The 26228-nt window shown below is 58.6% G+C and overlaps 11 protein-coding genes across 11 annotated transcripts; 5 read left to right on the top strand and 6 right to left on the bottom strand.

Annotated features, from left to right (window-relative positions):
• Nucleotides 1-191: 191 nt before the first annotated feature.
• FA10DRAFT_277945 (hypothetical protein) lies at nt 192-5593 on the top strand. Its single transcript, XM_025523421.1, has 2 exons — nt 192-1678; nt 1761-5593. The coding sequence occupies exons 1-2, from the start codon at nt 596-598 to the stop codon at nt 5442-5444; spliced, it is 4767 nt and encodes a 1588-aa protein (XP_025381587.1). The 5' UTR covers nt 192-595; the 3' UTR covers nt 5445-5593.
• Nucleotides 5514-6534, bottom strand: FA10DRAFT_264926 (TRAPP I complex). Its single transcript, XM_025520846.1, has 3 exons — nt 6367-6534; nt 6080-6277; nt 5514-6003 (listed from the first exon to the last, which is right to left on the bottom strand). The coding sequence occupies exons 1-3, from the start codon at nt 6448-6450 to the stop codon at nt 5629-5631; spliced, it is 657 nt and encodes a 218-aa protein (XP_025381586.1). The 5' UTR covers nt 6451-6534; the 3' UTR covers nt 5514-5628.
• Nucleotides 6535-6624: 90 nt separating this feature from the next.
• Nucleotides 6625-8167, top strand: FA10DRAFT_47970 (hypothetical protein). The gene is made up of 3 exons (XM_025525508.1): nt 6625-7210; nt 7275-7297; nt 7356-8167. Exons 1-3 carry the CDS (start codon nt 6701-6703, stop codon nt 8092-8094), a joined length of 1272 nt encoding a protein of 423 aa, XP_025381585.1. The 5' UTR covers nt 6625-6700; the 3' UTR covers nt 8095-8167.
• Nucleotides 7843-10609, bottom strand: FA10DRAFT_238391 (DUF1716-domain-containing protein). The gene is made up of 5 exons (XM_025519138.1): nt 10564-10609; nt 10049-10494; nt 9137-9997; nt 8507-9075; nt 7843-8450 (listed from the first exon to the last, which is right to left on the bottom strand). Exons 1-5 carry the CDS (start codon nt 10585-10587, stop codon nt 8278-8280), a joined length of 2073 nt encoding a protein of 690 aa, XP_025381584.1. The 5' UTR covers nt 10588-10609; the 3' UTR covers nt 7843-8277.
• Nucleotides 10610-10740: 131 nt separating this feature from the next.
• Nucleotides 10741-12579, top strand: FA10DRAFT_264923 (hypothetical protein). The gene is made up of 2 exons (XM_025520845.1): nt 10741-11403; nt 11464-12579. Exons 1-2 carry the CDS (start codon nt 11002-11004, stop codon nt 12469-12471), a joined length of 1410 nt encoding a protein of 469 aa, XP_025381583.1. The 5' UTR covers nt 10741-11001; the 3' UTR covers nt 12472-12579.
• Nucleotides 12558-13982, bottom strand: FA10DRAFT_249129 (mitochondrial carrier). Its single transcript, XM_025519521.1, has 5 exons — nt 13826-13982; nt 13646-13746; nt 13417-13568; nt 12963-13346; nt 12558-12880 (listed from the first exon to the last, which is right to left on the bottom strand). The coding sequence occupies exons 1-5, from the start codon at nt 13952-13954 to the stop codon at nt 12645-12647; spliced, it is 1002 nt and encodes a 333-aa protein (XP_025381582.1). The 5' UTR covers nt 13955-13982; the 3' UTR covers nt 12558-12644.
• Nucleotides 13983-14113: 131 nt separating this feature from the next.
• FA10DRAFT_264921 (hypothetical protein) lies at nt 14114-16433 on the bottom strand. The gene is made up of 3 exons (XM_025520844.1): nt 16267-16433; nt 15852-16201; nt 14114-15795 (listed from the first exon to the last, which is right to left on the bottom strand). Exons 1-3 carry the CDS (start codon nt 16271-16273, stop codon nt 14281-14283), a joined length of 1872 nt encoding a protein of 623 aa, XP_025381581.1. The 5' UTR covers nt 16274-16433; the 3' UTR covers nt 14114-14280.
• An 809-nt stretch (nt 16434-17242) lies between these two features.
• FA10DRAFT_47893 (hypothetical protein) lies at nt 17243-19641 on the top strand. The gene has a single exon (XM_025525507.1). The coding sequence runs from the start codon at nt 17596-17598 to the stop codon at nt 19330-19332; it is 1737 nt and encodes a 578-aa protein (XP_025381580.1). The 5' UTR covers nt 17243-17595; the 3' UTR covers nt 19333-19641.
• Nucleotides 19642-19647: 6 nt separating this feature from the next.
• Nucleotides 19648-21656, bottom strand: FA10DRAFT_264919 (hypothetical protein). Its single transcript, XM_025520843.1, has 3 exons — nt 20824-21656; nt 20427-20765; nt 19648-20370 (listed from the first exon to the last, which is right to left on the bottom strand). The coding sequence occupies exons 1-3, from the start codon at nt 21444-21446 to the stop codon at nt 19842-19844; spliced, it is 1491 nt and encodes a 496-aa protein (XP_025381579.1). The 5' UTR covers nt 21447-21656; the 3' UTR covers nt 19648-19841.
• Nucleotides 21657-22109: 453 nt separating this feature from the next.
• Nucleotides 22110-23940, bottom strand: FA10DRAFT_264918 (putative MAP kinase Kpp2). Its single transcript, XM_025520842.1, has 5 exons — nt 23529-23940; nt 23262-23457; nt 22905-23194; nt 22740-22834; nt 22110-22679 (listed from the first exon to the last, which is right to left on the bottom strand). Exons 1-5 carry the CDS (start codon nt 23651-23653, stop codon nt 22303-22305), a joined length of 1083 nt encoding a protein of 360 aa, XP_025381578.1. The 5' UTR covers nt 23654-23940; the 3' UTR covers nt 22110-22302.
• Nucleotides 23941-24310: 370 nt separating this feature from the next.
• Nucleotides 24311-25971, top strand: FA10DRAFT_264917 (mitochondrial carrier). Its single transcript, XM_025520841.1, has 2 exons — nt 24311-24612; nt 24680-25971. The coding sequence occupies exons 1-2, from the start codon at nt 24498-24500 to the stop codon at nt 25888-25890; spliced, it is 1326 nt and encodes a 441-aa protein (XP_025381577.1). The 5' UTR covers nt 24311-24497; the 3' UTR covers nt 25891-25971.
• The last annotated feature ends 257 nt before the right edge of the window (nt 25972-26228 follow it).

Genomic DNA, 26228 nt, shown 5'->3' with positions numbered 1-26228 from the left:
AAAAAGCAATGCCAAAAAATCTCGGAACCTCGAAATTTTTTGGTTCAGAATTTAGTGTGCACCACGTGCAGCGCTGAGCGCTCCCTCCACGGAAACGAAGGGGGGCAGGCAGGCGGTGAGATTATTGGTGCGTGCGCGCGTTCCAAAAGCTCCGAAGCTAGGGGGGTTGTCAGGCGGTGCTCGATCGGACGACCAGGTACGCGGCTATCCGTCTCTTCGACGTCGAGCGACAGGTAAAAGCAACGCCACTCTCTTGCAGAAGCTCGGCACCCCGGCCTTCCGTCGTCTTGCTCCACGCCCCAGGACCGTCGCCCCGGTCGACCAACAGACAGCGGCTCAGGCCCCCCCGCGTAGCAGCAGCAGCCAGGCGTGTGGCTTTTGAAGCGACTGGGCCGACCAGCGAAATTTTAAGCTCATTGAAATCGGCACGGGTTATCCTCGCACGCAGACGTGACGTTGACGATCAAAAGATAGATCTTGCTCCTTCACTTAGCCCTCCTGCCAGTCTGTGGCATCGATCAGGCTTATCGACAGCAACGGCGACGGCCAACGACACCGACGTGTGAAGCATAGAGGAGAGGGATAACAAGAGTGGATGGCGAGCAAGGCCGCGTTCACGTCGCCCTTTGCTCCTATCTTGCATGCGGGCCGACGGACGCCGTCCTCGTCCGCGTCGTCGGCCGCCGACGACGACGCCTCGTCGTCCTCCCATACCCCAGACATCTTTTCCATCCCCACTCACGCCGCCACCCATGCGCCGATAGCAGAGCAGGACTATGACGAGGACGACGGCGCGGCGCCGTTGCCAGACGATGCCACCCGGCTCCGGGGCCGGCCAGCCCCCTCGCCACTTCCCCCTGGCGACGGTGACGAGGACGACGAGGATGGCAACCTACCTCATCTGAGCTCGGGCATCGCCCCGCATGCCTTTCTCGATCACAGTCACAGCAACGCGCCATCGGACACATACCTTCAGCATGAGCAACAGCGCCTCGCAGCGGCGGGGGCCATGGCAAACGACTCGCCGGCCGCGTACTATACCCAGCCTTCAGAGGCGTCTTTCATGCACCGTCCTCAGCAGCAGCTCTTCACAGATGAGCCTCCGTCCCTCGACCCGTTGGTGTTTGGCATCGAAGCAATCGGCTTTGGAGACGCTGCGAGCGCACGAGGGGCTTCCACCTCTTCACAGCCCAGCCGGGCATCGACGATTACTCCGGTCGCCAGGAGCGGCAGCAGCCGGCCTCTGCCAGGCACGCCAGAGACTCTAACCAGCCGTCCATTGCCGCAACCGCCACGGCCGCAGCCGCTGTCGGCGCCGCCGCCGCTGTTGAGCGTCGAAATTCCGAGCTCACCGCAGCTGCCTCCCCCGACGTACGATGCGCACAACTTTCCGGCACAGCCACCAGGCTTTCAATCGCCACGAGCTACTCCAGGTCAAGATCAGGCTCAAGGCGGCGGTGGTGGCGGCGGCCGATTTCCAAGATGGCGAGGATGGATCGAAAAGAGGGCGCTGGAGAGACACTACGACCGGCTCGAGGCTGAAGCGAACGCCGGCCTGCCTTCACCGTCGTCGGCAAGGGCGCTAATTACCGACGATGTCAAGCGGAAAAAGAGCTGGGGCGCTGCTGTAGACGATGAGGATGCACTGAGCGATGGGGCTAGCTCTGAGGAAGAAGAGGTGCGTCTCCATGTTTCTTGTCCTTTAATATGCATACATAGCCCCCTCACACGTTCTTCTCCTCTCTTCGACATCCACCCAGCGCGACGAAGCAGCTCGGCCTGCGCTTCCACCCTTGCACGGTCATCACTTTGGAAGTCGCTTCATTCCTCACCTCCCTTCTCAGCCGCTCTGTGCCGTCTACCTCGACGTCCCGCGTCCTGGTCCGCCGCCGGGTGCCGCCCCTCGTCTCGTTCGGCCGGGCCGCGGTCAGGACAAGCCGACACGGACGGTCCTCCTCATCGGCACCGCAGAGGGCCTCTATGCCGTGGAGATGAAGCGGCCGACAAAGGCGAGCAAGGCCCTCTCGCAAGCCAACCGCTTCTACCAGGCCAGCGCCTATCGCACATGGGGAAGAGGATCATCGTCGTCATCATCGTCGTCCGACCCGGCAAAGGGAGGCTGGAACGGCAACATTCGATGCGTTCAGGTCTGGACTGGCCTGGGCCTGTATCAGATGTCGACTCTTGTCTCCCAGGTCAACGAGACGCAGAGGGCGTCTTCCCCGCCAGCCATCTATGGGCCGCGGCCGCCTTCTCAGAGCGACAGCAGCATCCTGCTGGCCTTGTGCGCTCCCGTGCCAAAGGCACCCTCCAAGATCCGCTCTCTATTTGAGAACATTGCCTCCTCTTCCTCGTCTGCCTCGTCTGCCTCGAACCTGGGTGCGCATGGAGCGCCCGTCTACGGCCCACCTGACAAGGGTGCAGGCTTCGGCACCGCGGCAGAGGCAACCTCGTCGGGGGCCAGAGGAATCGCGTCTTGCAACTTTGGCGTTGGCTCGGGCTGTGCGGAAGGCAAGCCGACACCTCCTAATGGGACCGGGACGGTGAGGATGTGGAATCTCGAGATGGTGCGCAGGATCGTCTCCTATGTACTCGATGGCGAAAACTCCCGACCGCTTGACATGCTCGACACGACGACAGGGACGAGCAGCACTAGTCAAAAGAGGCAGAGCAAGATCTCATCCAAGATCCGCAACGCATGGGCCTCACTGGGCGACCCGCCGGGCGAGCGAAGGGCTGCCGCACGCAGATCGCGACAGGCCGAGAGCGACGGTTGGAGTGGCGCCTCGATCGGCACGAGACACGTCAATGACTGGCAGGGGCAGGACTTTCGATCTCGGAGGGCTTCAAGCAGCAGCCTGGGCAACATGCCTCAGCCCAGCCCAGACTCCTCTCAAGATCTCGACGACGACGATGATGAGCTCCGAGCGGCCCAGGAGGGTGCGACTGTCGACGCTGCCCATCGAAACGCTCTTCGCATGGCCCTCAACTCGGTTGCGATTCGTGCCTCCGGCTCGGCGGGAGGCTCGACAAGTTCTTCGGCCACAGCCGCAGGGCCTTCCAATGTTGGTCAGGGTGCATCCCTGACGTCGCTTCTTAGCGACGACTCTGGCGCGGGCTCTCTCAGTGGTGGTGGAGGAGGAGGAGGCGGCGGTGGGGGCGGCGGCGGCGGAGGCAGCAGCTCCGGCCACGGCAAGGGCAAGGAGCGCGATGGCGGCGCCGCCAGCTCGTCAAAGGGCAGCGGTGTTCTGTTCTACTCGATCTTCGAAGCCGGTGCCGAGGACAAGGGAGCAGGCACATGGTACCTGGCTCTGGCCATGTCCAAGACGCTCCTCATCTACGAGGCCGTGCCGCCCCAGGTTGGCGCCACGCGGTCGTGGGGCTACCTTCGCGAGCTCTACTGCCCCTTTGCGCCAAAGGCCATGTCCTTTTGCTTCTGCAATACCGCTCTCGAAGAGCCCGCTCCGTCTGCCTCGACTCGCGCTACTGCATCGGCCATTCCCGTCACCGGTTCAGCAACCAAGCTGAGCGTTCGAGATATCAATGCGCCCCTTGCAGCTTCCACGGTGGACAAGGGCTCGGCTGCCGGAGTCGTACCCGGCGCCGCTGCTCTGACGTCGCCGAACGGCAAGCACGGCAGGACAGCGAGTGTGCCTGCCGTCTACTCGAGCGTGCTGCGTCCCCAGTACAGCGGCGGGTCCGCAGGCCCCACGGCGTGGTCCGGCGCTGACCTGAGCCTGTTTGTGAGCTTTGGAAGGCGGGCCGCTGTGATTCGAGTCAGCGACAGCAACGTGAGGGAGCTCGAGCTGGCGTGCGCAGCGCCTGGCTCCACCGCGCTGGCTCCTTCGGCAGACGGCCCGTCCGGACGCACAGTAACAGCAGCAGCAGCAGCCGTCGACTTTGCATCGTTGCCAAGTGCACCACTCGAAAGCCGCACGGCCAAGTCGTCGGACGGGAGCCAGGGCAAGAAGGGCCACCATTCGAGGAGAGGATCGAGCGCAGAGCTGCTCCGGGAGGGCGAACGAGCGGCTGCGCAGTCGAAGCAACGATGGGTTGGGATGCAGCCTGTAGAGGCAGAGGCCCTTGTCAGAAAGAGGAGGAGAAGGGCCGCTGAATCAACAGCTCCTGTCCCTACTCCTGCTACTGCTGTGGCCATGGCTCGCTCGGTCAGCGAAGAAGGGACCGAAGCTGCGGCCACGAGCCCCCCGCTCGTGTCAACAAGGCTGTCTGGCCGCCATATGCAGCCTGGCTTGACCGTCACGAATCCGGGCGACGAAGTCTCCGCACAACCGCCTCCCTTGGGATTCCGCAAGAGGGAGACTCAGTCAGCTGCGGGCCATCTCACCGCCGTGGGCGACGACTCTGACGATTCCGACGATGATTCCGACGACGATGAGTGGACCAGCGGGTATAGCAGCCGCGCGAATCCGACAGCGGTCAGAGGTGTCTCGCTCCGCGACGTGCCCCTGACGCGATCCCTGTCGCATTCAGCTGCTCGAACGTTTGGCCGAGGTGGGGGACAGGGCAGTGGCCGCCGTCAGCGGCACTTTCACCATGCATCTGCACCTCCCACCGATGCTCTCGCGCGCAGAGAGGTGGCCAACAGCAGCCATGCCATTCATGCCAGCGTCGTCCTGCTGACGAAGGGTGCCATGACGCAGGTCCTCCCGCTGCCCCTCCCCGCTGACCTGGCGCGGCCGCCTCCCCTTGCTGTCGTACACTGGTCCGATGTGCCGTCGTCGGTCACGGGCATGGCCAGAATCTGTGCTCTGGAGACCAATCCGGCGGTAATCGCGCACTCGTCGACGATCCGAGCCGAAACGCCTGCCGCGCCACCCTCGGCTGCGGCCATGTACTCGGACCACCTGACCGCGAGCCAGCCGGTACCACACCGTGCCAACAGGCAATCGCAGCATCCACAGACGGCCATGTCGGTCCTGAATGTCACCATCCTCGCCTTTTTGGCGTCCAAGGTCGAACAGACGACGGTGCAGGTCCGCGTCGAAACGACGCTGCCTGCTCCCCTGCAGAAGCCAGAAGGAGCAGCGCTAGAGCTGGAGCTTGTCCCTCCTCCTCCTCCTTCTTCTTTACCCTCCTCCTCCTCCTCTGGGAACAACAATGCCGCTGGAGCTGGAATGGACCGGCCGGGACACCAGCGCGGCTCGAGGAGCCTCGAGATGGAGCTCGAGTACCTGTGCGGGCTGCTGCTCCTTGCGCCGGATCCCAAGCAGGGACGCGTGCCGAGCACCATTGCCGGTGCGCGACAGCCGCCAGAGGCCGCCGCCGAAGACGAAGATCGCCGTCGCGCATCAGATGGGCATGGCAGGGATGGATACGGAGCAGTGCTGCGACCGTCAGAGGCACGCGGCCACGGCGGTGCCTGGGCTTTTGATTGGAGGGGTGCAGACGACTACAGGCTCTTCTACATCGGGGCCGATGTCTGAACTGTGGCAGCAGCAGCAGCAACAACAGTAGTGCAGAGCAGGACAGTGTAGGACAGCGCATGATAGCGTAGGATAGCGAGCGTGCTTAATGTTCCTCTCAGATAGAGTGATGAGATCGTTGGAGATAATACAATTACAAGTGATGCTTTGTTCTAGCATAGAGAAGGAGAAGAGGGACTGCACATCAATCATCGGCAGGTGGTGCCTCTTCCTCGAGATACCGGACGAGGCGGACCCGGATCTCGGTCGTTTCGTCGCCCCGCAACGTGTCTGAAACAAACCAGCACTCGGTCTGCATCTGCACCATTTCCAGCGCGCCACGGATGACGCCGACGAGGACGTTGCTGAACCAGAGCCCGCCGGACCGCGCATCAGGGGGCAGCTCGACGAATTCGGCCAGCGGGTTCTCTTCGAATGTGAGCGAGAACTCGGGCGCTGAGGCTGACGCGAGCGAGTTGCCGGGCGCCTCTTCCGACGACGAAGGCGGTGGGGCGCCGGAGGAGGAGCGGTTGTGGTGCGTGATGGCCGGGACAATGTTCAAGAAAGACTTGAAGCCGACCTGGTCGTGCGAGATATAAATTCGTCAGTTCTCCTTCTTAATGCTGCTCTAGCTCCTATCGAGATTGTTGACTCACCTTGGAAAGGACTTCGCCGACTTCTCTGAAGTCCTGGCAGATCGGCAGGTTCGTCCTCGCGAGAAAGTCTTCGATGAGCCTCGTCCCAATATTGTAGCCCATCTTGTCGAGCTGCGAGTTGACCGCCGCGTAGTCCTCGTAGTCCCGGATGAGCTGCACGACGAGAGCGCCATACGTGAGTGTGAACAGCTCTGCATTCTGCACAATCGCAGCAGCAAGTTAAAATGGGAACAGCATGTGAGCGTTGCTTAGAAAGAGGATCTCGTGGGGAGGGGGCCGACACGCACAATCTTTTCTGTTCGATTCTTCCAGACCTCCTCGCCTGCTGATTTGTACTGCTTCACAGCCGCGGCCGCAGCTGACGACGACATCGCTGGAGAGAAAACGGCCTGAGAAGAGAGAGAGAGAAAGAGGCTGGATAGAATGAAATGAGAAGGCCCGTTCGCGAAAGGTTGACGTGGGAGAGACGGCGAGCAGGCTCTCCACGTGAGCCGACGCGAGGAGGAAGCCTCGAGTCCAGGAAATAGAGCTCGGGGCGCCCGCGCGAATAGCGGCTTCTCGAGAAGGCCGAGCTGCGTTCGATCACTCAAGCCAATCAACCAACAGGGCCAGAGCAGGACTATGGACGCGGCCGCCCCTCGACCATCACTGCCCGCGAGACTCAGGGGCGGGGGAATGGGAGGTCTGGAAGACGGCGCAGACCCAGCCACGCCCACGCGGCAGCTCCTGGCGAGGGTCAAGCGGAGGTCGATTGCTGGTGTGGTCGAGGGAGGGCCGCCAAGGACCAGATCGTCTCGCACGGGCTCATCACAACTCGCGCACATCTCGTCCGGAGACGCCGAAGAAGAAGAGGAGAAGGAGGAGGAAGAAGAAGAGTCCTGGGAGCACAGCGTAGAGGAGCAGCTCGACATGGCGCTGGAAGAGGTTGAGTCGCGGGAGAGGACAATCGGAGAGCAGCAAAGTAGAATCGAAGAGCTCGAAAAGGCGCTGAGAGAGGCCAATCAGGGCAATGCCGCGCTGCAGGAAAAGCTCAGTCGAGCTACGGCATCTGCCAATCGGAAGACTGGCGGAGGCGGGCTCACAAAGGAGGCAGCAACGCAGCTCGAGAGGGAGTTCAACAGCCAGGAGATGGTGAGCTGTCCTCGTCTTGTGCCTCTTCCCAGGCTCGTGACTGACTCAAGCTGCACCTCTACAGATCCTCAAAGGTCTTCAAAGAGAGTGAGTGTGACTTCAAGCGAATCACTTGAAACAATTCTACTAACCTTCGTGACGGCAGCAATGAATCAAAGACGATCGAAATCGAGGCGATGCGGCGAAGGACGAAGCAGATGGGCGACTACCTCATGCGCCAGTACGGCCAAGATTGGGAAGAGGTCGTCTTTGGAAGCACAAACAGCGGCAGTCTGTCAGGAGTTGCAAGTGCTTCTCCTGGCATGGGCGGGACTGGAACCTCGCCTGCCAATCCTTCCTCCGCTGCCTTCCCGCCATTTCTGGGCACCAACGCAGGTCTAGGTGCGGGGACAGATGCGACGGCGATGCAGAGCGCTATTACCAAGCTCCTGGGACCCGCAGCGGCTGGCGGTCCAACGCCTAAATCAAAGGGCAGCATCCTTGGCTCGAGTCGTCTCGCCAATAGCATCGGCGCCCCAGCCTCGGAGGACGGTCGCCGGTCCTGCTCACCATCCAAGAAGAAGCAAGAAGGCGAACGTGGCTCCGATGAGCCAGATTCTACCTTCCTCTCTGCCGCCGACGACTCTTTTGCCCAGAGCCAAAACCAGAGTCCCGTCAAGCGCATCGCCGACGACGGGCAGCTGGACTATGACGAGGGAGGAGCGGCACAAGTATTGACCGGTTACGATCCCGCAACGATCCTCGCTTCCATCGATGCGGCCCGCCTCTTGATCCAGGGCTTCGAACGGAGGCAGGCCATGAAGATGACCGAGCTCAACGACCTCGTCGAAAGAGCAAACGAAGGCGAGACGAGGGCCAAGGAGCTGGCCTCATCCTGGTTCTAGACCCAGATTTTCAACGACATCAACGACACTTGACGATATAAAGGAGCGACTCTAACGACCAGCTTCTTCCCATATAGACTTGATGACGACATAAATACCTCTTCAAGATCATTTGAGTTCTTGTCTCAATCCCATTCCCTCTCTCTCTAATTCCATTGGTTTACCATCTTGCGACATGATGGGCTAGATGACAGCGAGGAGGTAATTGACCAGCTGAACGATGACATCCCGAAGCCTGAGCACGCCGTCGTCGGCCTCGTCATCTGCTTGTGATTTGCTTCCATTGCTTGTCGGCGCAGCAGTCTCGATCGAGGGGTCTGAGACGATGGCATCGTCACCAACGTTCTCGTAGTACTCTGGGATCCGGCCAAGATCAGCAACGATTCCATCGAGAGACTTGAGGCTGCCTCACCTTTCAATACATCGATCACGCTCTCCAGGCTTTCCTCGCGTCTACCCATCATCCTCTTTGTATGCGCCAGGATCCCATCGTCCTCCATGCAGATCCACGCCAGGATATAGTCGGTCATCTGGACCGAGAACAGGCCTCCTTCCAGCCTTGTCAGGTAGAAATAGCCTTCCTCCTCCTCTTCTTCTTCCTCTCCCTCCTCCTCGCGCCGCATCTTTTCTTCCGCCTCGACAACAGCCAATCGACCCAGGGCGGCCCTTCTAATCTCCAGCAAGCGGTCCACCTTCTCGTACTCGTTTTCGACAAACTTTTTGAGCAGCCGCAGCCGCTCCTTTGAATCGGACGCAAGGTGGTTGAGGAGCGAGACGATGATCCCGAGAACATGCTCTTCGTCCGCCAATGTAGGTTCGACGTCCGAATGACTCGAGGAAGAAGATCGACCCATGAAGACAGAAAAGAGCGTCTTGAGACCTTGGCACTCGACAAGACGCTTTGCGCTGGACGAGCCATGGGGCCCAGACAGGGCGTGGTCGAGCACTTTGATGGCTCTGAGCCGCGCAACCCTTTTCTCTCTGTTGGGAGAACGTGATTAGCTTGGTACTACAGTAGAGGAGCGTGTTATTGCAGACGCACCTCATGAGGATACACATCAGCTCGGTACCTTCGCCTTCGTAGAAACGTCGTTTGTTCTCAGGGAGCGTCAAAGCGGCACAGAGTGCATCAAAGATGTTCTCCATGAATTCTGTCTCATCGGCATCTGCCGAGGGATCCTTTTTCCGGTAGACGGCCAAAACGCTGAGGAGGCAATCTATCCCCTCTGCCTGACCAAACTTTAAGCAAATGTCGCGATTCATGCCGCTCATCTCCTCGCCGGCTTGGCTCTGGAGCAGGATGGCAAGCAGCTCGCCAGCGTAGCCCCGATTTTGGTCGTGTGGCCCTTTGCGCTTGATTCTTGACATCAGCCAGGCAAGCAGCTTTGTCCCCGTCACAGTCTCCTTTGCAAGAGTGGGTCGCAATGAGACCAGGTTCTCGACAACGCCAAGCAAGTGAAAGATCGCGTTGGCATCAGACTCGGCGTTGGACGCCGCTGCGGCATCCTCCTGTGATATCGAGTCGCTTTTTTGCGGTCTTTGGTCATTGAAACGGGAAAGGTTCTCGATGAGGAGCTCGATGAAGGAGTTTTCCAGAAGTGAATCGACAAGCATGTTCATGCCTTGGAGACCTTTTCTGCTCGACGACGCGCCTTGTTCTGCATCCTCGACCTCTGTCTCTTCTCGGCCTTCATCTCCCGCATCGAGTACGTCGTCATCAGTCAATTCCTCGATGACTTCAATGACAGAAGCGACGATGTCGACGTTTTCGTGGGCCAAAAGACCACAGAGGGAGGCAGGCGTGCCGTGTTTGATCGTTTCAGGGTAGAAGAGAGCGGGATTGGTGGTGAGGATGAGAAGCGACTTGAGGGAAGCGTCCAAGTCGGCCTCAGAATCAATGAACCTGTCTGGCGTCAGCTCTTCCCCTTCGCTTCATGAGCTGTCGACAACTCACTTGCTGGCATCGTCTGCGAAGCGGACCCTCATCTCTTGGTTCTTGTTGATGGCCCGCTCGAACTTTACCAGCGTCTTCCGGAGATCAGCGAGCTCCCTTTCTGGCCTCTGCTTGTCATCGCCATCGTCTTCGGCTCCTCTATTCATGATCTCTAAAATTCTTTTTTGCTGGTCTGTTAGCCCGCCCCCGAAAAAGCGACCGCCCTCGTCATCTTCATCAACAAAGTAGTCGGCGTCATTCCCAGGCGCGAAGCCGCTCTCGTCTCCCTCCTCATCGTCGTCGTCGACATCCTGCACTGTGGCAGCAGCAGCAGCAACATGGCGCGATGGCCCCGCTCGCTCCCCGTCCTCGTCTTCCACATCTTCGACCTTTGCGGCTTTGAGCGCGTCTTGATTCGGCTCTGCCCATTTCCGCTTGTTCAGCGAAGACTGAGGAAGCTTGGGGAGCTGGATACATGAAAAAAAGGGTCAGCTATCACGAGCTACCTCAAGTGCCTTCATTCAGAATCCTCGCACCTTGAAGAGCTTGTCGACATCCATGGTCAGTGGACGGCTGCGACTGCGAAAAGGGCGCGCGCGCCTCCTCCACGGCCCTGTCCCATTTTTCCCAGATTATTTTGTTTTCCCGAAATCCGGGCGTCGCGCCGCAATAGGGATGGGCCGTGTGCAACAGCATCAACAAATACCCCTTCCCCACTACATCCCTGCAGCAATCGTCAAAGGCACAGCATGGACTCAAGCTTATACCCATCCCGAAGGCGACCGAGGGGGCCGTTGCATCCACCCGGTCGGGCCCCTCCCTCGACCTCTATCTTTGCCTCATCCTCCTCCGGCGGGCCCGTCGTTGATCACCCCTCTTCCTCGTCCTCTGTCTTTCTCGAGCCGAACAGTCCGCTCCATTCTCGAAAACGCAACTGGACGCCTTCATTTTATTCTCCGTCACCGTCCGCCGCCATGACAGCGACGCCAAATCCTTACCCATCTTTTGACGCGGCTCCCCAGTCGTTGGGATCGGCATCAGCACCGACCTATTACTCCTCTCTCGCTGCTCCGTCCGAGACCCAGCCCACTCGTCCACCACAGGGCGAATTCAGCTTCCAGCCGCCAGTGTCCGGCCTGGACAGTGCGCATCCAGACGGCGGCGCGCATGACTCTGCTGCGTTCGCCCGGCTCGCAAAGGCGCAGCGGCAGCAGCAGGACGAACAGAGGAGGTTGCTGACCGGCGAGATGGAGGCGAGGTCGTCCTCTGATGGGAGTCGAGATCACGTCGAGGGTCCGGCAACGAAGAAGAGAAGAGGCGTAGCGGGTACGATCGTGGATGGTGCTCTGAATGCGGCCCTGTACACGGGCGCAGCAGTGAGTATATGCGTGATCCGCCTCCTCTCGCAATCTGTTGAGCTAAGCTCCTGTTTACAGGCCATCACTGCATATTCTCTGTGGTCAAGCTGGGGGAGAAGACCGGAAGAAGACGAAGACGAAGCAAGGGTTGCCGCGCGAGCAAGTAATAACGACAGCGTAGAGAAGCTACCCCCCGGTGGCCTCGAAGAACCGCCTCCCCCCTATGCATTTCCCGCCTCATCTTCACGAGCAAAGGTGCCAGAGACACCTCTGTCTCCCTCGGCCGCTTCCTCCTCGTCGGCCATGTTTTCTTCGCCGAGGAACAATACCGTCTTTGTTTCTAGCTCGAGCAGAAGGCGGAGACCCGCATTTGCGTCCCACCGTTCGGCGCGCTCCCAGCAGCTTCCAAAGCGGCCCAAGGCATCGACGCTCTTTCAGCAAGATTCCATGGACACTAGCCAGCAGCAGGCTTCGTCTACCAACGACGATGGCGGCAGTGTCAGCAAAGACTCCAATGAGAGAGTCGACGAGGACGAGGATGACGACGATGAGATGTACCGACGGTTCCAGAGCAAGATGACGAGCCTCATTGCCGAGGGGCAAGCAGCTCTCACTGCCAAGGTCGACTTGGGGAACATGGATATCGAAGAGGACCCGCTCCTCTCGGGAGGCATGACACCGAGCCGGAGCGAGCCGGTGCTCCCTTCATCTTCTACCACACCCACGTATAAACAACGCACCAACAACTTTCACGAAGGCCCCTCTACACCGACGGCTGCTGGCGCAAAGCGGAGCACCAGCAGCCAGTTCTACGGCGGCTACGACGGTGGCCCGCCCACTCCCTCTTTTTCGTCACCGTTCCGCTCAGGACCGGGGCAAGACCAGCCCTTTGTTTTTGGAAGCAACGCCCCAGACCCACGCGCGTCCGTCTTTTCTGGAGGCTTTGGGCCGACCTCTTCGAGCTCGAATCCGCTCTTTTCCGCATCCTCGTCTTCATCAGCAGCCGGCTCGACACCGAGCAGGATCCCAAGGGCTGGCTATCGAGCTTCATCGACGGCACCGCCCAGGCGGCTGGCTCGCCCTTGATCGCTCCCCCACTAATATCACATCACCACTCTTCCACCACTAATCCTCACTCTCCTTGACTCTCAAAGCTGTACTTCTACGCTAATCGGGTAATATTCACCTCGTCTGATGTCTCTCTCTCACTCTACTTCTGGCTCGAAAGTATTCATTTGCACAGCAGTGCTGCTCGGCCACTACTTGGCAGAAGAGGCCTTGGCCGCCACTGTTGGTGCAGCCAGGGCAGTCTTTGTGAAGTTGTAGATCCTCTCCTTTCCCAGGAAGAGGAGGGCGGCCGTGAGCATCGACTGGAGCAGCTTGGAGGTGATGCCGCGGTAGAGGCCTGCCAGGCCCTCGCGGTTGACAATGTCCGTCATGGCCGTCCAGACGTTTCCCTTGCTCTCGCCGCCAGACTGTTGCCGGCTCTTGATGACTGCATGTATCCGGGACAGATCAGCTTCGTAGTCTTTCAAGAAGGAGGGGACGAAAGGAGCGATGATGCTGCTGCTACTCACCAATCTGAGGATATGTGACACCGGTCGCGACGAGCTTGCTGAGTGCTCCGAGCAAAAACACCTCGAGATCACTCAGCCTGGCCACGGCACCGCGCGCCTTCTTTGACTCCAGCGCGGCGGCCCTGAATCGCTCGTAGGCGGTATATTGCAGAATGGGGTTGATGACGAGCACCAATGCTGGCCCGAGTCCGCGCCAGAAAGCAGACGGTCCGTCGGTCTTGAGAACGTGCTGGATCGTCTGGAGGAAGCTGAGCTTCTTGACTGGCTGGGCGTCTTTGCCCCGCGTCACCGACGACGAGGAGGCTTCTTCGCGCCGAGAGATGCGCACGGTCTGGCGCGTGCTAATCACCCAGATTGGGTTGGAGATGACAGTCGTTGCCGAGCCTTTGGAGCCGGTTTCAGGGAGTCAGCCAAATTTTCCTTCCCGGCACAGTCGAAAGCAACAAGAGCTCACCCGCAATGGCGCCTGCCAACATGCTCTCGAGCGTGCTCAAGGCACCGCCCGCGGCAATCATAGCGCCCTCCGTCTGGGCGGCCTGCGCCGCCAAGCGCCTCTTGGAGCGCAGAATGACGTCCCTGCTCTGCTCGAAAAAGTAGTAGTAGACACTGTCCCCGTGCACGCATTCAAGTGTCAGCGTCTTATCGTCACTAGTCAGCTACGGAGCAGAGTCTCCACCACGCACAAGTTCGTGACGCCCACGCCAATGAGGGACGAGTTGAGGCCAGCATACAGACCCGTGATGCCCTCCTGCTGGACGATTCTTTTGGCGGCAGTGATTAGCGACTATGGGATGGAGGCAAGGCGGATAACTGTCAGTGAACAGGCTTTTCGAATAGCTCGCTAAAAGTCGCGATAGACCCACCTCTTCCGGGTGCTTGGAAGATTCGACGGCGGCGCGTGTGCTGATCGACATGAGCGGGTAGGTGGCTGTCATGGCCACGATGCCGCCCAGACCACCGGCACATGCGTGAATGAAAGAGTCGTTGGACATGGTTGCAAAATAACAGCGTCGAGTCGAGCAAACGAGATGATGGAGGGCACCGACAACAAGGGAAGACAGACAGGAGAAGCAAGCCGGGGAAAGCAAGGCGAGGTGGGGATACCGGCAATGTTGAAAACGACGCGCCGGGGGCCAAGAGCTAGCGCGTGACTTGCATAACCCTTCTTATTTTGGTAATTGCTACAGGAGAAGGCTCAATCATGTAGGACCATCACTGGCCAAGGAATCGAGAGCCGTGCGGTCTGATGGCTTGACAACCGGATTGTACACATATGGGGAATAGGACACATCACAGTCTAGGTATATAGGGCCATGGATCAGCGAGGTGGTGCTTGTTCACCACCCGGAACAGTGTGGGTAGGCTGCCTTGACGGCAGCCTGGCGATCGGCCTTTGAGACGAGGTACCGCTCCGCAAGTGACCCTCGGTCAGACTGACTCCAGCGCTCGCCAGCTCATAGCGGGCGGCCATGCCCGACTCGCCGTCAATTTCTATGCCTACATCATCGCCGTCGTCGTCGGTGGCCTCTGCGCCCCTGGCATCCCGCTGGCTGGAGACACCCAGGGTCTCTTCGATGCTCGTTGCAGCCCTCTGCAGTGTTCGGAAAGCTTCTTCAAACGTTTGATGCGCTGACTGCAGCTCAGGTGGTGGGCTCCTGACGCGATCGGGATGATCGTCTTGCTGCCTTGCGCCGCTCCGACGGCGTGCGGCAAAGGCCGTGAAGTCTTCGATGCGACGAGCGCCCGAGTTCGAACGGGCGCCAGGCCAGCGGAGCGAAGCGCGACTGGCACCTGACCGTCGCAAAGACGGAGGAGTTGATCCTGTCACAGTCGTGTGGCCCACCTCTTGCTGCTGACGGGGAGAAGTGCCCAGTCTTTCTGGCGATGTTCGAAGCGCCCTCATCCTCTCGAGGCTGGCTTCAAGTGCTTGGTGGCGGGCCTCCAGATCGCGTGGAAGCGAGCGGAGCGAGCCACCATCGGACACGGCAGGTAGACGCGTCAAGCTTGTCGTTGCTTCCTCGCCATGGCCAGTAGGAGGTTCCGCAGCAGAGAGCGACTCTGCCGTTCTCTCGATGGTTCGATTCAGCTGATCGAAAACATCTCGGCTCGACTCTTGTGACGAGGCGCTTGCTGTCACATCGTTGATACCCGTTGTGGGTGCGCCATGACCAGTAGGGAAGGGCACGGTGGACAGCTCGGAGGTAGACGAGGAACGAGCGACGTGGAAATTGGATGCACGGGGCCTGGACACGAATGTCGGCGCCCCAAGCGAGAGAAACTGAGAGGGCTCGCCAAGCAGGCTGCTCGACGAGAGAAAGGTGGATGGGATGGTGTTGTTGGGAGCAGTGGCAGGAGAGGGAGCTGAGATCTCGTTGGAAGGGCGCTCAGAGTCAATGTGACGTAGAATACGTTCCCGTCGTCTTTCTTCTCGGCTCAGCTGCAATGCCTGACGTTGCGCAGTCAGGGATGCACGCCGAGCCATAAGATCGGCGCGAACACTCGAAGCGGAGGGCGTCGTTGACGCAGACAAATCCTGCTGCGAGAGTCGGCCGACGCGTGAGATGCGGGTCGTCGCAGCATCACGAGGCGGAGGAGAGTCTCCCGAGGCGGAGCTGATGGACGTCAAGTTGGAGGAAGAGGAGCTGCTCCGCGAGCGAACGAGTCCGCTTTCATCCCTAGCCAAGAAGTACATCGAGCCGCTGTTGCCCAACGCTGTCCTCGCTCTCGTTGCAAAGGCTCCTGTCATGGCTTGTGTTGGAAATCCAGTCTGGTCGGCAGAGGCGGCGGCTGCTTCCTCTTTCTGCAGTCGATTGTATGCCTGTGCTGCCGTCTCCTGCAGTGACTGGTGTCAGCTCGGATGTGGACGTGCCAATGAGTCGTCGCGCTCACTTTGATGATAATCTCTGTCAACCTCTTGAAAAACTTGTCATCGGGATCTAGGTACTCGACGAGCTGTTCGTAGGTGAATTCGGACAGCTTGGCCATCTCTCGCCGGATTGACCTTCTCTTTTCCTTTCGGCGCTCTCCCTCCTCGCTCTCTTCTGACACTTGGTCATCGCAAAAGGTCTCGCCGAGTCGGCCTGCGAGAATGGTATGTCTCTCCCTCCTCGCCTTTGGCGCCAATGCGAGCGCGTGTGGAATCTCACCGTGCTTGTTCAGCTGGGCAAGGATGTGGATGATCACCGATTTGGACTTGTCCAAGAAGACATCGTCATAGTGCGATGGGCTCCTGAGAGAGCCGCGCCAGGAGGCGTCAAGTTAGAGGATCATTTCCTTGCGCCTTGATGCGTGAAAACTTACAAGCGGCCCATGATGAGAAAGCTGATGCAGACCGCTTTTGATGACGACGAAGGCCGAAAGTCCTGACTTGAGAAGGACGACTTAACGCCTCCCAATGGTGGTCAAAAGGAGATTGCGAGGCACGACGCACGACTGGTGCTTCTCGTGCCTTTGTGGTAAATGCTCTACCAGCGCGTCGGCGCGCCTGGCGGAGACGTGCGACGAGAAAATGACGTCCGTTATTTGTCACGTGACTTTGACGCGGCCGGCCGGGTGTTGGAAACCGAGGGTACAACATCGGTCTTCAAATCCATGGCAGAGAAAGCAGGGGCCTTCGCTCGTCCCGACACCGAGCTAAGGGCAATTCCACTAGTGTTCTACGACGTTGAAATGGAGAAGCGGGGCCTTTGCGAGCCGTGAGATGATGATTCCCCGGACCCTGTCTGATCACCTGCAGAAATCTATCTGTCCGACGCAGAGCGATGTAGGCACAAAAATTTGCAAGTGTCTTGCAGAGTAGTAAGCAGTCCCCAGATGTAGTAGTTGCACTACTAGTAGTAGTAGCTAGTTGTAGTAAGTGTAGTACTTGATGTGTTTGGAGAAGGAGTTCAACTTTTTTTTTAATTTTTCTTTCTCTTGAACAGGGCATTTAGCCAGGGTCACCCGTCATATTATTGCTTGAGCGAGGTTCGCAAACCGAATCCGAAATTCATGTTTGGTTGCGGCGGTTGAGATTCCTTGTTGGCGCTATGATCGATGGTTTGCCTGCATTTTTGTCCAAACTTCACCTTGACTCCCACCCCGTCCCTGCACCCTGAAAGCCGACCACACCTGACTTCTTTCGCTCGTATAATCACCGCCCTCCCTCTTCCTATCTTATCCCCCTCAAACTTGCGGCGACGACATCGATTCCTCCCTGAAGTCTTTCGTGGAGAAGGGCCAGCTGACGCGCATTTCTGGTAAAAGTGTGAAATTCCACCTCCGCGAGGATCGCTCGGATCGAGACGCAGGCTCGAATTTCCTCGTTTCCTTCTCGCTTTCCCGCTTTCTTCCCTCTCTCTCTCGCGCGCGCGCCTGTACGTCGAACGCTGCGCTCGTCCTTGGCACAGAGACCGACCTCAAGACGACCTGCGCTCCACCGACACATCTCGCGGTGCACTAAGAGCCTCGGAAAAACAGCTATTTGAACCATCGCAACAGCGCTTCAAAAGGTAGACCGACGTCCTACCGACACAGAGCAGTCGACGACGCAGTAGAGGTTGGTGGTCCCTCATCGCTCGATGGATCGCAGCTGCGAGGACATTTCGAACAAGGCGTAGATAATCTCCGCAAATAACGGTATAAAAGAAACGCCATGGGCCAACCAGCGACGGCAGCCATTGCCGTTGCCGTCATCTTCGTCGGCTTGGCAGCCATCTACTTTGGCTACAGAATATACGTCAAGTGGTACCATCGCCGGCATCGTGAGGCCGAGCTGCCTCCAGTACGAGAACCGCTTACCGCATATAGCAACCATACCGGTTTACCTTCGTCGGGGACACTGACCGGCACCCTGTACGGCGAAACGCATCGAGATTCTTGGCGAGGAAGCACTAGCAAGGCGAGCATCATCACGCACTTCGACAGAAGCGGCAGTCATGGGTATGGAAGCGAATTCGCGCCGCTCAGCAGGAGGGCTAGCTCGACGGGACTTCTCGCCAGCCCCAGCACAGCAGGCATGCCGCTCGAAGCATCGGCCCCGGGGTCACCCCTCAGCCCACCGGGTGACATTTCGCCGGGCTCCGCGATCCCAGCGCCGGCAGAGGTCTACGATGGCGCCGCCCACGGCCGATTCTCGAGCAGCTCGTCGACGATGACTTTGAAACGGTCCTACGCTGCAAGCTCCTACAAGGGCTCGAATGGCGCGTCGTCGCCCGGCGGTCTCAGCCCACGGGAGAGGCGAGAGTCATACTTGCCTCACCTGCCTGAGAACAGGGACTCGATCCAGATCACGCCGCCTCAACCGCTCGGATTCGGCCTTGGGGGGATGGCCACGGCCCTAGACCAACGGACGCTTGCCTTTTCCACTGCAAGTGGCATTGGCCAGGGAACGGACGATTTCGTCGCTGGCTTGTCCTGGAAGGATCAGGCTGAAGATGGCAGCAATGTTGGTTCGACGGTGCGCGAGGAAGAGAGGCTGCGTTACCTGGCCCAAGGCCCCAGCCGATCCTACAGCGGCAGCACGCACGGACCCAGCCAGCTGTATGCACACAGCCTGGCTTCGGGCTCACGCACGCCCGAAGGCCAGGGTCCCGGTTCGAGGTCAAGATCGCCCGCCCATCCAGGATGGGACGCATCGAGCCACAGCGACGTCTCCTCCTCGCCGCGAGTCACACCCATCACGCATCCCCTGGAGCAACCGACACCGTCACACAATGTTGGTCCGTCCTCTCACCTTCGCAACGGCTACAGCGTACATCAACAGAGCCCACTTCAAAGGATGAGCGACGGAGAGGATAGCCAGTTCAGTCGCGGACGGCATCCCGCCGAGCAGAACGGTCTTGCACCCTCTCTCCACCCGCTCGATCACGATCGACAACCCTCGCAGTCGAGTGCTGGGACCTTGGACACTGCTACAAGCGGCGCGCTAACTGGCACTGGTGGTGCCGGCACGGGCACAAACACCCCCGACCAGTCGCCAATCATGGCCGCGTTCCGAAACCCGGCAGGGAAGCTAGGCGCATCGCAGACTGGCTCCTCGTCCGACGAGCAAGGAGGTCGGCAGACGCCGGGAACTCCGGGCTTTGCCTCGAGGAGCGGAAGCTCGGTGACGGGTTCCGGTTCCCATTCGGGCCCGAGCACCGAGTCGAATGCGAGTGGAGGAAGACGTAGCGGAAGCCAGAACGGCGACGAGGTCGCAGGGCCGCCGTCTCAGAGGAGCTTGGCGTTAGGCAAGGACGGGAGATTACACCTCGTTCAAGGTGGCGCCGCGGACAAAGTCCTGGATCACCAGCAACCAGTTCGACGTGGTGTGCTCGACGAAGAGAAGCAAGGAGCGGGGACCAGGAGCGGGGAGGAGAAGAGCAGGTTACGCTCCTTGTTCGGACGGTGATTCCGCAGATTTTCTCTTGACAATCTCTTACCCCCCTCCTATCCCTTTACCCTTTCCCCACTTCGTCTTCTATCTTCACTATGCTTTCTCATTCACAGGACAATCTCGCTTTTTTCTTTCATCTCTCTTTCTCTCTCTCGTCGGTCTTCAGGGCTCAAGAATCAAAAGGCAGCAGCAACAGCAGCAAAAGAAGTATCTTAATTCTCACGATCTATCCCCCCCCTTCCCTCTATTCTGTCATTACCACCACCATCAAATCCATCATCGTCAATCATGTCCTCTCTTCTGTAGCAGGCAAGGAATTGAAAAAGATTTGCGTCTTTGCGCCCGCATAGTCTCATTGCGCGTGCTTAGCATTCGGAGAGTAGCAATCATTAGGAAAGACAGATTGACAATTCTTGTGAAGCTTGTCTATGCCACAGTGCGATTAAAGAGTTGTGATGTGGTAAGGAGTACACAGTCCATCTACGGAAGTAAAGCGGGAGAAGAGTGGCGGCCCATTGTCTAGACTACGCCTTCTTGTCTAGGTCCTTGCCCTCGCTTGCCTCAGTCGTCGTCGTCTTCTCTCCCGCCGGCTCGCTCATCCTCCTCCTCTCCTCCTCAACGACGCTCTCGACGACCTCTGCGGTCCGCTGCCTCAGGCCCTTCTTGTGCTCTTCGCTGAACTCGCCTTCGAGCTTGACGAGCTCCTCCACCGTGCCATCGTACAGCGCGAGCGGGAGCAGCGCAAGCCCAAGATCTGATGGTGGCTCGGTGCGGCCCACTTGCAGCCAAGTGATGAGATTCGACTCCATCGTCGCACTGCTTGCCTCAGACGACCTCAGTCCGCGCTTCGAGCACGCCTTCCAGAGCCAGTCCGAGTCGCGAAGCTTGGTCCAGGACGTCTCCTCGTCCACCGACGAGGCAAACGTCTCTTGTCCTCGGCTCTCGAGGGCTGAGAGTAGCATGACGTCGTCCTTGCGCAGATACGCCATATGCTTCTCGATTGAGGAGATGATGAGCGACTTCGGCCGACCCCAGTGATTCAGCGCAAAGAGACTGTAGAAAGGAGTCAGTGAAAGGATTCAGAGACAAGAGGATCCGCACAGACTCACTCGGCAACCGAAGCGAGAGTGTTTCGGTTTAGCGAAGCCAGAGTCGTGGGCGGCACGACTGCTTGTCCCTCTTGCTCAGAAGGCGGCTGCACTTTTGTGTCGCTCTTCATCGTCGCATCGACGACCTTGCGGACTTGTTCATCGCTGGCCAGCGCCTTGACAGCATTTGCCCGCCTCCGCTCCTCCTCGGACCGCATCTTGGCGAGCTGCGACGGCAAGACGCACGTCGATGGCAGCAACGAGGGTGCATAGATGACAACAAGCGGGAGGATCTCCTCGAGGATGAGGAGTATGGCCACAAAGAGTGGCAGCTTTCGCATGTTGGCGCGATGTGTTTGACTTTGCCCATAATTAGTCCAAAGACCAGACGAGGGCGAAAAGAGGCAGCACTACTCACATCATTTGCGATTCGACCCACCGTATCCCTCCAAGACCCTTTTCCTCCCTCTCCTTAACCCTCGCACGGAGCTTCGAGACCATTTCTCGGTCCCTCCAGATTTGCTTGATGCCCTCCAAGTAGAACTTGAAGAGGTACTTTGCCGTCTCGTACAGCTTCATGGCCCTTTCCTTTAACGTCGGCTTTGGGGGACCCCCCGGAACCTCCTGCTTGGACTCCTGCGGCACTTCGCTCGCCTGCTTCGACGAAAACCTCTGCAGCGCTGCGGGTGGGCCTGCTCGACTTGATGTTGGCGTCGGCGCATTTTCCTTGGCAGCTACTTCCGACACCTGCTGCTCTTCCCTTGCAGCCGGCGCTGTCTCTGTCGTCGGCGCCTTCTCTTTGCCTCCGCACGCTATTCTAGCTCCACTTGTCTGGGCCGCTGTAGAAGCAGGCTGGGGCTGTATTCTCGCTTTTGAAGAAGTCCTCCGAGGGGGCGGATTCGGAGGAGGAAGCTTGTCCTCTGGCGACGAGACTTTGCTGTTCAGGTGCGTCTGCGGCTCCAATGGCGCCTGACGAGACATTGACGGTGAGGGATATGAGGCAATCGAAGACGTCGCAATACCCCTTTGTTGGAGAGCCATCGTCCGACACGAGCCTCGACAGGAAGTCGCCGACAAAAGATGCGACGGCCCTCGCCCGACTGTACATCGAGCTCCGTGGCTCCCGCTCGCCGCGAGGGTCGCTGCTGCCGACCCAACCCCTCCCGAAAGTGCTCGCTTCATCGTCTTTTATCGTTGCTTTTGCTGCTGTTATGGTGAAGTGGGCCAACAGAAGGCTCCTCTTCGTTGGCAACAAAGGGCAAAGAAGTTTCCGTCGTGCCCAACCCAAGCTCAGCGCCAATGTCGCGCACGTGTTTTTCCTTTTTTATTTTTTGCGCGCCGGTCACCATACACCGTCAGGTCAGGGGGTGAGCGAGATAATAAGTCCCCCTCCGCGGACAAGGACGGACCTGAGATCTTAGCCTTCATCCTTCAGGAATGAAGATCTCACCATGGAGCACAATTGGCTTGGTGGTAGGACAGTAAAACAGTCGGTTGCACCTGCCCGTTCCATAGCTACGTGCCTGAAGGTGTGTTCGACGGCTCACTTTCTCCAACGTCTCGCCTGAGCTCCAGGGTCCCTGTGAACAACCCAGAAAACAGGCTTTTGAACAATGCTTTTGCCGCCCTTGATTCAAACAGCAGAGTTTTCTTTCCAGCGAGTCCGGGAAGAATTCAGCCGGTCATAAACGCAAGAATAGCAGCGTCCATAGGCTAAGGCGCAACAGCTAAAGTCTAGATGCATTGACACAGTCACAGTGTGTGGGAGCAAGAGGAGCTGCTCCTCCACCATCGACGATAATGACACCACCTTGAATGGGTACGGAGAGTATGGAAACGAGAAGAGTGACTAGAGGAAAGTTTGGGCCATGGGTAATCATGTGCGTTTGTTCAATGTCTAGCGAGCGACCTCTTGGAAGATGAGTTGCTTGAGTTGAGCGCGCGAGAGTTGCTCCTTTGAGTAGTCAAATGAGAAGAATGAAGGGTCGAGAGGAGATGCCGTCGGCTCGTCTTCGGGGTCGTGGTAGGGTTCGAGGTAAGGATGGGCGAGAGCTTCTTCGACGGTGATGCGTTTTCGAGGGCTAAAGGTCAAGCAACGCTCCATGAGGTCCACGGCCAGCGGGTTGGCATTGGGGAACATTTGCGAAAAGTTGCGCCGTTTGCGGAAGGGCAGCGCTCTGATGTAGTCTCGCGACCGGGTCGACGAAATTGCGTAGAAGTCGTCGAGCGAAGGCGTGCCCAGAATCTCAAGGGTCAGCGAGAGTTGGTGGTGGTCTGCCGCGCATTGTCAGCGTCTCAAGCCTAAAATAAGCCAGCACGACGAGGCGCACTCACAGTCGCGGCCGGGGAACAACGGTCTGCCGGACAGCATCTCAGCCAAAATGCACCCAACGGACCACACGTCGATGGCCTTGGTGTACTCCTTGAACCTGCAGTCAGACTGTCAGCGGGACCGCGCTCTCTCTCTTCGTGATGTCAAGCCCATCACCAGACACTCACGTCAGCATGATTTCCGGGGCTCGGTACCACCTCGTAGCGACGTATTCGGTCATGAAGCCGGTCCCCTCTGCCTCGGGTTGGTTGGCGCTCCTCGCCAGGCCAAAGTCGCAGATCTTCAAGTCGCAGTTGGCATTGAGAAGGAGGTTCGACGGCTTGAGGTCGCGGTGGAGAACCTGCGCCGAATGAAGCGCCTTGAGCCCTCGGAGCGTCTGGTAGATAAAGTACTGGCAATGGTCATCGGAGAGCTCCTGGGTGCGAATGACTCTGTGCATGTCCGTCTCCATGAGCTCCTGCAGATGTCCCGGATCATCAGCGTTCGCCTTAGCAAGTGACCCCAAGAGCAAAATTTGAACCTACTTGGATGAGATAGACCTCGCTGAACGACTCATAGCTGTCTGGCTTGATGATATCGAGAATGCTGATGATGTTCTCGTGATTAAAATGGCGAAGGAGCTTGATCTCTCGGAGAGTTCGCAGGCAGAACATCGAGTGATCAAAGGGCGTGATGCGCTTGATTGCCACCCTCGACTGTGTTGGCACATGAATGGCCGAGCTGAGCATCGCACCCTGTCAGCGCCTCGAAGACTCAATTGCCCGCCGAAAGAGAGGGAGGCAACGACTCACCAGACGACGCCATATGCGCCCTCGCCAACGACATCGACAACCTGATACATCTCGCCAACCTTGAACGAGGCCTGCTGCGCCGCCACCTGGGCGCTCTGGCTCGTTGTTGTCGTCTGCTGGCTCATTGTTGCTGAATCGTCCTTCGTCGTGGTAGTTTTCGCGGAGCGCGGCTGAATGTTGCGCGCTGCACTGTGCTGGTCTGCCTCCACGAGGAAGCGCTATCGGCGATTGAAAAGAGCCTCGCACGCCTGTCCGGCGTCCCGTCTGGCTTCGTTTGGCGTCGCCCGTATTGCTCCTCTACGCAGACAGTTGTCAGTCGTCCACCCAAAGTTGATCGGCAGAGAGCAAAGAACGAGGGAGAGACGAAGGGAGGCGCGCACGAACCCACAGGCCACCAAGCTTTCTCCCCTTAGCGTATATCCAATGCGTTCTTTTACAAAATGTAGAAACAGCCTCATGTACACTTTAATCCGGCCTCTCTTAGTAGTAGTAATGGGAGGTGGCATTAATTGGACTTCTGAAGCAGGTCTGCCACCTGCCGCCGGTAGATCGGGATAGCGTCAACAGGGATTGGGCTAGATTGAGTAGCCATACAGTCGTAGCGTGTTACTGAGCAGGGTAGGCAAAGGAGCTCCGCGAGTCAATTCTTGAGAGGTAGCAGAGCGTTCCGTCAAGCACCAATGACGAAAATGACAAGTAATGACACTTCACGTGACTTATCTGATGATGAGTGCCTGCATTTCTATTTTTTTTACATTTCTTTTTGGGTCGAGTCCGTTTCTTTTTGGATCTGGTAAGCTTCGCGCCGCCACCTCCGCCAACGACCACCGATTCTCGATATTTGCTGCGCCTGTGTAGGACGAAAACGTGTGGCTCTCCTGCACCGCTCATTCATCTGTTCGCGACCTCTTGTAAGGACAAGAGACAACGGAGATGGCGTCGCCATCAGGGTCAGCGGTGTTTGCCGCAATGGATATGGAAGTGGAGAACGAGGCCGGGCCGTCGTCGAGAAAGACACGGTCCGTGTCGAAGCGCAACAAGGCTATCGCTGCCGTCTCTGGCGCCATGGTCACCTCACTCACAAGTAAGTGTGGCAGCTTCTGGTTTGGATCGTTGCATGGGGCATGGCATTGACAATTTCAATTCGACAGTGACTCCGTTCGACGTCATCAAGACGAGATTGCAGACGCAGCGGGCACTTGATCCGCTCTTCCAGCCCCCGACTCGCGCAGGGAGCGTAACTTGCTGCCAACCAACAATACAGGCCCCGACCTTTGACGAAGCAGGCAAGCTGTGCCGCTACGACCCGCGTATGGATGCGCAGACACGAGCCAGTACGTCGCCGCACCTGAAGCCGCGGATACCACGGGCGACCCCGGCGGTGCACCATGCCACCGACATGCGCCCGAGGGTGATGCCCAACGTCTTTGTGTCAGCCAGCAACATGTCTGCCACGGCATGCGCCTTTCCCGATCGAGAAGTGGCTGCGCGGGAGCTGCGAGCTGTGGCATCCGAGGGTCGACTGGGCGGCTTGTGGGACGGGGCGATCAAAATTGGCCGGCAGGAGGGCATCAAGGGCCTTTGGAGGGGGCTCAGTCCAACGCTGGTGATGACGGTGCCGTCGCAAGTGACTTACATGACGTGCTACGATCACTTTCGCCTTTACTTCTTGGAGCTCGGGCCAGAAGTCCACTCGTCTGGTCAAGTGTCGCTGTCCAATGTCACACCGCATACACTGGGGGCCTCTCTTGCTGCAGGTGCTATTGCGAGGAGCATCAGCGCAACGCTAGTCACGCCCCTCGAGCTGCTGCGTACCCGGCTGCAGGCGACGACGTCGGGAGCCAGCAATGGCGTGGAGAGAGGACTCAGCAACGTCTTTCGGGACTTGGGCCGCCAGGTATCTCGAGAAGGGCCCACCGTCATGTTTCGAGGCTTGGTCCCGACGCTGTACCGCGACGTTCCCTTCAGTGCCATCTACTTTGCGGGCTACGAAAGCATGAAGCGTGTCCTGACCGGCAGCGGCTTGGGCGAGCGAAACGACGACGCGATGGGGGCTCGAACAAAGAGCCAGGAATTTGCAACAGCCTTTGTCAGTGGGGCCACGTCTGGCATTGTCGCTGCCGTCTTTACGCAGCCATTTGATCTCATCAAGACGAGGCTTCAGGCCGAGCAAGGGGGTGGCAGTAACACGGCAAACGGGCGCAGCGTGTTGTCAATGGCGAGAAACATCGTCCAAAACGAGGGAGGATTCATGGGCCTGTTCCAGGGCATGAGCCCGAGGGCAGCCAAGGTGGCACCGGCGTGTGGCATTATGATTGCCAGCTTCGAAGTCGTGGGGAGGTGGCTCGAGGATCATTCATAGATACAACAACAAGCATAGTCTGATCTCAAAAGAAGTAGATAACAATAAGCATCATTACCCAATTCATCCATCATAGCTCCAGCGCAGGCTGTGCGGTGTCCGCTAGAAACGTAACTTCCATCCGCGCCTAACTAAAGCAAGGAACCGCAGAAAAGGGGCGCCCTCTACCTGAGAGAGGAGAGGCGATGGGGCCCGAAGTCAGCCCCCTGTCAGCCCAGCTCAGTCGACCCTTTTGCTGCTGCTATTCGAAGCGCAGTCGAGTGCCTACACCTCTGTGCGCGCTTTTAGATCTCTTGCGCGCTTTTAGATCTCTTGCTCGCTTTTCCGTAAGCGGCTGT

Source organism: Acaromyces ingoldii, assembly GCF_003144295.1.
Source record: "Acaromyces ingoldii strain MCA 4198 unplaced genomic scaffold FA10scaffold_1, whole genome shotgun sequence".
Classification (NCBI taxonomy): domain Eukaryota; kingdom Fungi; phylum Basidiomycota; class Exobasidiomycetes; order Exobasidiales; family Cryptobasidiaceae; genus Acaromyces; species Acaromyces ingoldii.
The sequence above is the reverse complement of the archived record's forward strand: the minus strand, read 5'-3'. Positions and strand labels throughout refer to the sequence as shown.